The sequence below is a fragment of the Copadichromis virginalis genome, linkage group LG20 (assembly GCF_057382275.1).
Source record: "Copadichromis virginalis isolate Kocher_CV1m ecotype Utaka linkage group LG20, C_Virginalis_male_GT1.1, whole genome shotgun sequence".
NCBI classification, from domain to species: domain Eukaryota; kingdom Metazoa; phylum Chordata; class Actinopteri; order Cichliformes; family Cichlidae; genus Copadichromis; species Copadichromis virginalis.
In genome coordinates this window covers 25,090,868-25,101,943 of record NC_140637.1, presented here as the reverse complement: position 1 = coordinate 25,101,943, position 11,076 = coordinate 25,090,868, and the positions used below count along the sequence as shown (strand labels likewise).

Here is an 11,076-nt window from a genome sequence, read left to right as displayed (position 1 = left end):
CAGCCACGTTATTAAGCAGCCCATCTTAACTGCAGTTTGATTCTCCACAGTCTCTTTTTCCTTCACAACTTTCTTTGATGGTAAAAGGACACTTTATTTTTCTTCTCTACTGGAACACACAGATAGTAGGAACTATCAACACATGAATCCAGACATATGTGTATTTCCACTTTACAACACCAAGGTTTAGACCGAGGTATTCTTGCAGTCTCCTTGTGAACTGCACTGAATCCATCGGTCAGAATTGAAAACAAAAAAGGCACTGAGTGCAAATAATAGCTGTTTGCTAACAAGGCACCAAAAACAGGAAGCAAGGTCGTTCTATCTGGACAAACAACTTTATTTGTGGTAATGCATCTATACACTGTACATTCAGTCACTGTAGTATATAAGCATAGCTATTTTCAAACATAATCTCATAAAGTCCTTTCCTTTACAATATATCTGTATCGTTAGAGAAGGGAACAGTGGCGCTGGAAGAGAAAGGCATGAAGAATCAAGAAAATAAAGGAAATAGATGAATAAGCCAAGCCTCTTTTCATACTGTATGTGTGGCATTAATACATGGGAGCGCTCGCCTCTTACATAAAAATATTTCTAGTACTGTATATAGTATTAGCAGCAGCACAGGGCTAAAAAGATACATGAGGATGAAGGGAAAAGAATCAGCACGGTGATATAGTAGGTGTAGCTGTGTGCGACCTGTACTGCAGGTCAGCTGATCCCAAACACACTGTTAAAAATTCATGAGTGGTGAAAAAAGTCATGTCATATAAAGACTACAGTAAAAAAAAAAAAAAAAAAAAAGAAGATTAAATTCTCTTATGCATGAACTGTTTTTGAAACATCTCAGTTAAAACACAAAGTTAAAAAAAACAAACTCCCCACCAGCTATTGTAAGAAAAGAGTTTTTGAAAAAGGAAACACCATGTACATATATTATTACAATATCGTAAATGAAAAAATATTTACATTTGTAAATTCTTATTCAACTCTTCACACTGGCTAGTATACTAATGTGGACTGTTATTGCTGCTTTGCTGCCGTCGTTTAGCAAAATGGTTCTTTAGAAAATAAAATGTGTTTTTAAACGTCAGGAGGACAAAAAGCCAAATGTCATTGTCTCCTTCTTTTGTAGAAAACCACAAGCACTGTAAGGCCATTAGCTATTTCGTAAAAACAACTACAAAATGTACCAATTTCAGCTCTGCCAAACCCAGAGTAACAATTTGCCAAAGCAGGTGGCTTTTTTGCCACAGCGTGCACATAATTGATTTCAAGTACGGGGCGAGGAAAGCAATCGTTCAGAAAAACGCCCAAAGCTTTTTAGGATTGTGAAGTTTGTTCGTTGCGCTGAAAGGGAAACATGAGTAAACTGGTGGATTCTCAGAATACTGATATAAAGAGCTGCAGAGCGAGGGCGGGGCTTGATGTGACACCCCTCCCTCTGACAGCTTCAGCATCACCTGTCCTGCTCTGGAAACCTTTGGCCCTCCTTCAGGCACTTTAGGTTTTCCAGCATTGATTAGTTTTTTTCTTTGTGTGAAGTTTGATTTTCTCTTAAGAACAACATACACGTGTTGCTTTTTTTTTAATAACATTTCTAAATAAGACAAATTGTTTGATATTGCATAACACAATAAAACCCTTACATGTACAGTATCAATGCCCAATAACTGACTATAAGTATGGCAAACGCTGTCAAATTTCATGCATAAAGAAAATTAGTTTTCTATTAAAAATGTGAACAGAACTGTTAGTTTGAAGTATTCTTCTTTAGAAAGTAAAAACTTCAACACAACAGACAAATAATAAAATATTTTCACATTTAAAACAACATCAATAATTAAAGGAAAACTAGCATCAACACAATGTACATTCTGATTGTATTGCATCCACAGTGTGGCGGCTGATTCACAGCCTCCGGCTTCTGAATACAACGTTTGTTCGTGCTCCTGTTGTCAGACTGGAGAGTGTGCTGCTGCCCAACGCCGGCTTCCTGCTTATTTACAATACTTTCCTAATGAAAACAGAGCAGCAATATTCTTTTGAAAATGCATATAATCAACAAAATGCTATATGGTAGGAGTCGCATATAAGATGATGCTTTCAAAGAAAGATTGCTGAAAATAGTGGGAGTACGATGGGGGAGGGGCTGTTTTCACCTCATGACAAAGTGCGATTCATTATTGTAAAGTTTAAAAAAAGAAAGGTATATTTATATGTACATACTTTAATTCAAATGAACACTTTGTGGTTACGGACAAGACCAACCACCCAGCCCACTGCGACGGCACGAAAACATCTGGAGTGTGTTACAGACTTCAGGACTCAAACACTCAAATAAAATGCGACTTGTATGTGAGTGTATGCAGAGCATCCAATAAAAGAGCTCGTTTAAAAACTCGTCACCAAGTGACTGGTAGGGATCATCTTTGAGGCTTCATTTGAAATGGAAAATGTGCCTGTTGAACACAAAGCCAAACCTAATCTTTCATGTTAAAATCATTTGCCATGTTTTCATATCCTATCGTGTTTGGGGAGTCGCCCCAATGGGCTCCCTGACAAACCCCCGCAGCACATTGGGAAGTCCATTTGTTCATTTTTCCCTCCAATAGCACAGAAAAACAGAAAAACGCTCTTTGTGTACTCTACATATCGCTATGTAATCTCTTAAATAGCTTATAATGTCTTCAGACTCCTATGGTTCATCGTGGCAGGAGGCGCTGGTGGAGGCCTTCCCTCCTGGCCACGTCATTGTAACACCTCCCAGCAGGTGCACACGTTGATGTTATATTGTTATGAGTTTATATCACAGTCCTACAGCCTCTCCTTGTGTCCTTGTGAAGGAAAATCCAGGCACAGCCGCACTCAGCACTACAGAGCCGTTCACTGTGCTCCAGTTTTCAGTTCTACGAGTTCAGAGGTGCAAAAGTCAGTGCTTCAGAAAATGCATGCTTCCAGTCATTCCTCTACGGTACCACTAGACTTTTCATGCACAAGGACAACGCTCCTCCATTCTTCTCTGTGTCTCCATTTGAAGTCTTACGTTTTGTGTTCAGTAAACTGAGGGGCAAGCACAGGAACAGTGGTGTGATGCGGGTGACCTGTGGGACTCGTGGGGTGGCGATCATGGTGGCAAATGGAAAAGGTTCAGCTGTAAGGCTGGCTGCTTGGTTAGTTGTCACCAGTGGGAATGTCCTTGGGTGTCCCGTCTCTTTTACTGTTTGATTTGCTGCTGTAGCTCCTTCACCATCCTCTCCAGGTGCTCCCGAGCTTCTCGCTCGTGCAGCAAGTCGGCTCGAAGCTGCTCACGGTCGGCCTCGGCATGCTGCAGCTTCATCTGGAGGTCCTCGATCTGCAAAACGCAAGGGCACAAATCAGCTGGGACTGTACAGCAGAGGAGAGCAGAACGGTCTGGAGTCAAAAGCACCGACCTCACTCTACACAACTCAGACTAACTGGGCTCATGTACTCAAAAAAACTATAAGAATACACTGTAAAAATGTTGTTTCAGGGCTAAAGAATGAACGACCTGGAAGTTTCCTGCGTTTCCTCAAACAGCCACTTGGCAGTGGCTCCAAGTGGGAGTCAATGTTAAAACGAGCGAGGCTTACAGCCAATGCTTTAACAAGTTTGTTCAAACTGTAACAAAGCTAAAAGTGATGCAGAATAAAGGGCGGCTTAATTTTGACACAGGTGTGTAGCGTTGGTACTCAAAGACACCCAAAGGAGTCAGTTGGTTTGAATCTTGCTTTTCACAAGCAGAGCTGACGTCGCCTCCCTGGAATATTGATCCTATATTCAGGAAGTGAGAAGTTTCTCTCAGCAGGTTACATCCTGTCACCAGGTGCTTGCTCATAGAATACGAATGCAGTGAACTGCCAATCTCTGAAAGCTGAACTGAAACAACAACAGTGGCTGTCCCTCTTTTATCTGTGCTCTTTAAAGCAAACATCCTGATCTTTTGGCTCACAGGGATTACACACGGGATTTGAAAGCTGAATCATCACCTGTGCAGAATACTTTGCACGGAGTCGCCCAGCCTCACAGCCTTTATCACAGACCCTCAGCTGTCGGGCTTGCTCTAGCTCCCGCTTCAGGCGGATCCTTGACTCGTTGGCTTCCTTCATCTTCTTCTCACTCTCAGCTCGCAGACGCTCAATTTCCTTCCTGAGGTTGCGCTTTGCCTCAGTCGCCTCCCGCAGCTTTTCCTTCTTGGCCACCCGCAAGAACTCCAACTCCTTCAAAGTAGAGAACACAACAGCCGGGGGTTAGCAGCCTCTTACCATTCACGCTCAAACTCAGAGTTACGGCTGGTCCACGTTTTTCAATAAAAGGAATGAACTAAACTATGTCCGTAGACATGGATGCGTCACTGAGAGAAACTCGGAGTGCCCACAGAGCTTAAACAACATCTTAAATGAGCATCGTAGGAACGTGACCCGCCCCGCTGCCTGTCACAGTCCTGTCTCTGAACTGCTCACACTTCAGTGTCAGTGTTTACACTAAGCCAGTTCAGCTGACAGAGTCTGGGTTTACTTCCTCTAAATCTCTAAGAGAGAGTCAGTCTGTGCCGTGGCAACACGCCCATCGCCTTCTCATGGGAAACGAGCAGCTGGGACTAACTTATCTGTCATCAAGCTTTGTTGGTTCCTACAGTGACAACTAAAAGTCCATCCCCATCACAGCCTGTATTTCACAGAGACTTGAAATGAAAACAAAGCTATGAGGATGAACTGAGCTAAACACAGGAGGAAGGAGAGCAGAGGCTCTGCTGCTGGTTTAGCTTGTGGGGGACATGGATATGCACTAAGCTCTAATGGAAAGTGAAAGTAGACTGGCGTCTGGCTGCTTTTCTTTCTCTGCATGCATCTTGTGTTGCTCACCCACACCGGCTCTGTTCTGCCAAAAATGGTCCAAAAATAAAAATGGAAGTTTGGCCTTTCCCTTTGCAGCAACATCCGCTGCCACTGTTATCATTTGCCAACTCATGCTAAGCTTTGTGGGGAACGACAGTGACTTCTACTAAAGCTCAGTGAATCTCCTGTGTGTGCACACTCTGTGGAGTGTAGAGCTTTTGTTAAGGACGGCTAAAACAAGCCAAAACACAAGTCATAGTGATAAATTTAAATCTACGGCCCCTGTAGGGTAGTCCACTTCATGTCACACAATGCAAATGTGTTAGTTCCCATTTACCTATGCTTCCACTCTTTACCTTGGCACTTTGTATTTAATGCAAATACACAAAAGTTAGGATAATACTCATGTTGCCTTCCAACAAGGATTACCTGCTGAAGGCTTCGTTTCGCCTGCAGGGCCGATCCCAACTTCTCCTCCTGCTTCACCCTCATCTTAACTATTTCGTGCAGAAACCTCTCCTTCGACTCCTTGGAATCCAGCCCACTGTCCAGCGCCTGCCTCAGACTCTCCAGCTCTGACTCCAGGCCCGACTCTGAAGAGGTGACAGGGGCTGGTGCTGCCACCGATGTGGCTGCCGGTGCCGTGCTTTCGGCTGACGCGATAGTGCAGATGGGACCTTGGACACCGGGCGAGCTCAAGTCTTTGGCTGAGCTGCTGGATGAGGTAAAAGATGGCGACGACAGGGAGGACATGGACGAAACAGCTGTTGGAAAAGGCCATGGAGATGAGAGAGGATGAAACGATCACCTGACCGGGGCTACATGTATTTAGCCAAACAATGAAACAACCTTTACACATCTGATTATCGTTAAAGCGTTCGTTTCTTACCTTCGTCGCGGCTCTCCACCTCGATCTCCACCTCAGAGTCCTTGTCATCCTGAGGCAGCGGAGGTTTGCAGGCTGCTGAGGAAGCAGGCTGAGGGATTTCATGTGCTGTGGACTGGAGCTCCTCGGTAGCTCTCCTCTTGCGAGGCCTGGTGTTGGGGTGTGCGCCCTCACCTGGAGGTTCGCTTCCACTTGGGTAGGAAGTGCTGGGTATCGATGGGGACAGAGGCCCTACCTTGCCTAGTGGTAGCGGAGTGAGGGCGACGTTGGGGGCCACTGCATTCTCTAGGGTCTTGTAATTGTAGAAGCTAAAACGAAACCAGACCAGCATGACGCGTGTTGCTTTACATACAATAACCTAAATCCAGGTTACGCGATTATCAAGACAGAGATCCAATAGTACGGATTGTTACTGCTGTGTTACACAGTCCAATCTGAACAGCCTCAGCAGCCAAACGCGTTGGGAAACAGTCAAAGCGCCCGCAGCTCTTTCCTCCCACTTCAGGAGAAACTGGGCCAGATCATCTGTGATATTTTGCAGACTGCGCTGGCAGCACTGTGCCAAGTGGGTGCCCACGGCATGAGTGTGTCAAATGTGTGTGAATGGTAGAGTGTGGGAAGCTGTGGAACAGTCAGACTTGACCCCTGTGACACCAGCCCACCCAGACAAGTGAGAGAGCACTCCTCTGGGTGGGAGCTCCACATACCCAGCTAAGTGAAGCAACTGCCATCCTCATGAGCAGCAGCTTCCCTTAGACCGCACATCTACTGAACTCAGGTTTATAATGGACTTGGTGCTGTTCTCACCTGTCTCTCAGCAGAGCCAGCGGGTTACTGGAGGGCTCCTTATCACCCGCAGAGATGTGGGGGGACCAGGGTCTGAAAGCTGAGGGCCTCTGCCTGGACTGAATGCAGTTCAGCCCCTGGAGAACAAAAGTGATTCAAGTTAGTGAGGAAATTACACCGAGCCACAGAGTTTAGGGTTAACAAGGACAGAGATGGCTAATCAGATTACCTTTTTCAAGTAATAAGTAAAGTAAGGGATTACTATTGCAAAAACGGTAATTAGATTACCGTTACTTTCCCGTAGGAACGCTGCGTTACTGCGTTACTAAATCCGTGATTTTTTGCGAGAGTGTCTCATGACAGTGACGTAAGCGAGTGCGACGTTCGTGACAACAGCTGTGTGCAGATCAACAGTGGATCATATATCGATTGTGGGAGAGAGTATGAGCGTGCTGCGTTTAAAGCGTGGAAGTACTGACCTTACTTTGACTTTGATTCCATAAAAAGTGACAAAAACATTAGCGTCCGTTGTGCGTGGGAAGAAAACTTCTTTTTACAGCAAAAAAACCCCTAAACTTCCAAGCAAGCACCGAGTGCGCTACAACGTAATGGGAAATTCACAGAGAAACTCGAGGATTCTTCCACTGACCGCTGCGGCACACCTGCACCAGGGCAAACCTCCGCCTACCCTGCTCCTGCTTTACAGGTGAAAACAGAGCAACAGGACCGCTGAGTCTTTGATTTTATTTATTTTCTGCTGTGTTTTACTTGCATCTATTTGAAAGACTGAGTGTAAACAGAAAAAATATTTTATTTTATGTGCTGGAATGTGCAGAAAATAGGTTTAAATGTTAAACTAATTTCTTCCAGTCAGAGAATGTTGCATGTAATTAAATTTTTTAAAAGATTAAAACTAATAAAACAAGTTTTAAAAAGAGACTTTTCCATTTGATTACATTTTGCATGATGGATTATGCAGAAAAAGTAGAATTGGGCTGAAAGATCTATCGCTTTATCACCTATTCAGGTTGTAAATCGTGTTTTTAAAAAGTAACTAAGTAACTAAGTAATTAATACTTTTGAAAATAAGTAATCAGTAAAGTAACAAGATTACTTTTTGGGGGAAGTAATCAGTAATTACTTGACCAACACTGAACAAGGACATTCCCATTGGTCACAACTACTAACCATTAAAAAACTACATAAAATGTATTCATTTTTACTATCAGCTCACAGGAAAAGTCGATAAGCGTGTGAATATTAACATAAACATCTTTATAACTTGGCCATAACAACAATATGCAGTGAAGAAACTGTTCCCTGTTGTGATCATGTAAACTCCTGCTCACAGTCCCAGGTCCACTGCTACAACAAGAACAGGAGCCCACTTACACTATGAACCTTCTCTGGCTGTGGGTGAGGACGACGGCTTTTTGTTTCTACTTCATGGTATTTAATATGATTTTTTCTTACTAGTATTGGTTTACTATAATAATGGACTCTGATATGTTGGAGAAGAGAAAGAAAAGATAAACACACAAAGAAAAATCGGTCGCAGTGTTGACAGGTTTGTGTCGCAGCGATCTCTGCTCTCTGAGAATCTCCATGAACCTCGAACACTGTAGAAACTCCTCTGAGGTCAAACCTCCAAACTGGGAGGTGAAATTACACCAGTGGACTGTTCAGCAGTCGTGACAGCAGTTTGGCACTCATCAGTTAATGAGATTTTATTTACTTCTGAAAAATCACAACTTTATTAGGACTTATTAACTTTACCATGTTACAGCTGCAAGTTACTGTAAATGTTTTAGGATGTTCAAAGAAAAAGAACAAATATTTGTTTGCACAAGGTTAATATTCCCAAAATTTCATTTTGACATAATGTAAATATGAAACATGGATATTAGACAGGTGTCACTGGTATCAGAACATTTCCCTTCTGTTCTTATGGTGAAAGCTGCCGTTTATTCTGGGTACAAAGAGTAGAATGAGTCACTTCAGTTGTTGGTGTAAATGTGTTACTGTGTTGGACACACTGGACATGGGTCAGTACAACCAAGCGTCACTCAGCACGTGGCCACCATTAGCACTGCATGCCAAATCTAAAGATAGTGCTGTGTGTCCTGATTTCACATGTTTTTGCATATTTGTCAGTTACGTGTTTCACATCGTCACACAAATGTCAGTAGTAGAAAAAGACGACTGAGGTGAATACAACATTTTGACTTTTGATTTGATTCATTAAGAGAAAAACGGCTATCCAACCCTGAACTCTCAGTTCTTTCTTTAGATTGTGACACAAAGTCATTTCTGAGGCTCCACAGTGAGAGCCTGCATCCACACATGTGGAAAACTTGGAAGAGTACTGGACCTTCCGAGGAGAGGAAAGAGCACATCATCGACTCAGAAAAGAAAGGGGAACAACATCTGAACAAGTGCAGGCCTAATTTGCCTCAGGCTGCATTCATGATTCAACAATGAGAAAGAGACCTGTGGAAAACTGTCACCAGTGGGAGCGCTGTGAGGCAAAGCCATGCCTGAATAAAAAGAAGAAAAAGGCCAGTTTCAGGTGAACCTCAAGCACACTGAAGTCATGCAGCAGGTCAATACTCCACAAGACACCAGCAGGTCGAGGCTCCCAAAATGAAGTGTGGATCTGAAGTCAAAGAGCACACTTCACTCTGAATTTAAACTTCATACTCGAAAACTGTCCGATGTGGCTGACTTAAAGCACTTCTGCACAGTTACTGCAAACATTTGAGGTTTCGTCATATAGACCAGGAAGTTTGGAGAGCAGAATGAAAACTGGACTTTTTCTCCACTCTGGTTATGTGTCTGATATAAAAATGAGCTTGATGATCTGAAACAGATAAATGACAAATCTGCGAAAGAAAGCAAACCGTTCATCTTCACATGACATCACGTGTCATGTCGTGCATCATGATCACCAACATGTTCTCCTGATTTGACACTGACCTTGTTGGGAGTTGGCAAGGACTGCAGCCAGTCGTGCTGCTTCGCTCTGTCGGCCAGCGGAGTTTGTGATGAGAGGTCGTCATGTTTAGACCTTTTCATCGGGATGGGATCGGACACCTGAGAACAGAAGAAGGTGTGTTTAAAGGATCAATCAGACCATGCCGATGTCTGCATCACTCCAGTGTCAGTGAACTGAGCAGCCTGTACTGGGGAGTGCCAGCAGGGGTCTCCGATGGCTGAAGTTAAATGTAGGTGTGCCGCTTACTCTTCGTGTGTCGTTCTATTTCTGGCAAAGGTCACACACACACCTCACAGTCCGCTTTATGGCAATGTGTCACAGAGTAACCAATGTGAGGGCATGTGCTCAGAGGCAGCCAAGAGAGAGAGTGTGTGTGTGTGTGTGTGTGTGTGTGTGTGTGTGTGTGTGTGTGTGTGTGTGTGTGTGTGTGTGCCATCCATATACACACGCATGTGTGTATTTATATCCTTGTGGGGACATCTCATTGACATAATGCTTTCCCTAGCTGCTTACCCTAACCATCAAAAATGGAGGCCTAACCCTGACCCTAACCTAATTGTAACCCTGACACTAAAACCACATTTTGAGTCTCAAAAATGCCTTCAAACTCATGGAGACGGGATTTTGGTCCCCACAAGGGCTGTTTGTCCCCACAAGTATAGCAAACTACCAATTTTTGGTCTCCATGAAGATGTTAATACCCTCCCACTCACACATTCGTTGGTATGAGTGTGTGCCATCGATATACCCGTACAGACAGACAAGCAGGGGTTTGTTTCTTTTCCTCCCCGTTATGCTGACTTTGTGGCTATGACCTCAGCCTCTCTAGGCTGTGACTGTCACTAGTACACACACACACACACACACACACTGAAACACACACACACACACACACACACACACACACCCCGAGTGATTACAGTGACTGAACAGATTGCATTCAGCTAGACTTTAAATATGATAAAGACTGTTTTAATTGTGCTCCACTTCATGGCTCTGCACAGGACATGGAGGAAGCCTATTTTATTCTTAGTGACTGCTGAACTTAGTCCTGGACTTTGTTGAGGTCACGGCTTGGACTGGAGGTCACATGTAGCCAGGTTTGCCTCGGCTCCGTCAAACCATTAACATTTATGCATAGCTTAAATGTTTTGGCAGGCACCTAAAATAAAATGTATGGATCTCAAAATCCTTATCATCGGAGATAGATGCACTCTCTCACTGTGGTTTTCTCTGTGAGGACTTCTCTTGAGAATCAGCGATGTGAGCAGGAGTAGCACTATCTTTACACCATCACACAGAGCAGCCCTGCGTGATGTCAACAGGTGGTCATTTGTAATGGGCTGGACGCTGCTTCTGTCGACTGTTGGCAGTGTGTCACGTCTGCCACATGTCTGTGTAATCAGAGCTGCTCTCGTAGGAAAGTGGCTAGACGATCAAATACCACTGAGGTCTGCCGATGTGACAGCTGGCCTCGATCTGCCTGACGTAAGACTTCGTGACTTTCCATAGCAGCGTCACAGCATTGAAGCAGCCTTCATTATCTG

At 44.0% G+C, this 11,076-nt stretch overlaps 1 protein-coding gene across 1 annotated transcript in view; it reads right to left on the bottom strand.

Annotated features, from left to right (window-relative positions):
- Positions 1-316: 316 nt before the first annotated feature.
- Positions 317-11,076, bottom strand: part of skia (SKI proto-oncogene a) — a 65,045-nt gene continuing 54,285 nt past the window's right edge. Inside the window, exons 2-7 of the mRNA XM_085444720.1 lie at positions 9,511-9,627; positions 6,556-6,671; positions 5,752-6,056; positions 5,292-5,626; positions 4,014-4,244; positions 317-3,358 (exon numbers count right to left, since the gene is read on the bottom strand). Of these exons, the coding sequence (XP_085300846.1) occupies positions 3,221-3,358; positions 4,014-4,244; positions 5,292-5,626; positions 5,752-6,056; positions 6,556-6,671; positions 9,511-9,627 (1,242 nt within the window). The 3' untranslated portion in view covers positions 317-3,220. The remainder of the gene's footprint in view (positions 3,359-4,013; positions 4,245-5,291; positions 5,627-5,751; positions 6,057-6,555; positions 6,672-9,510; positions 9,628-11,076) is intronic.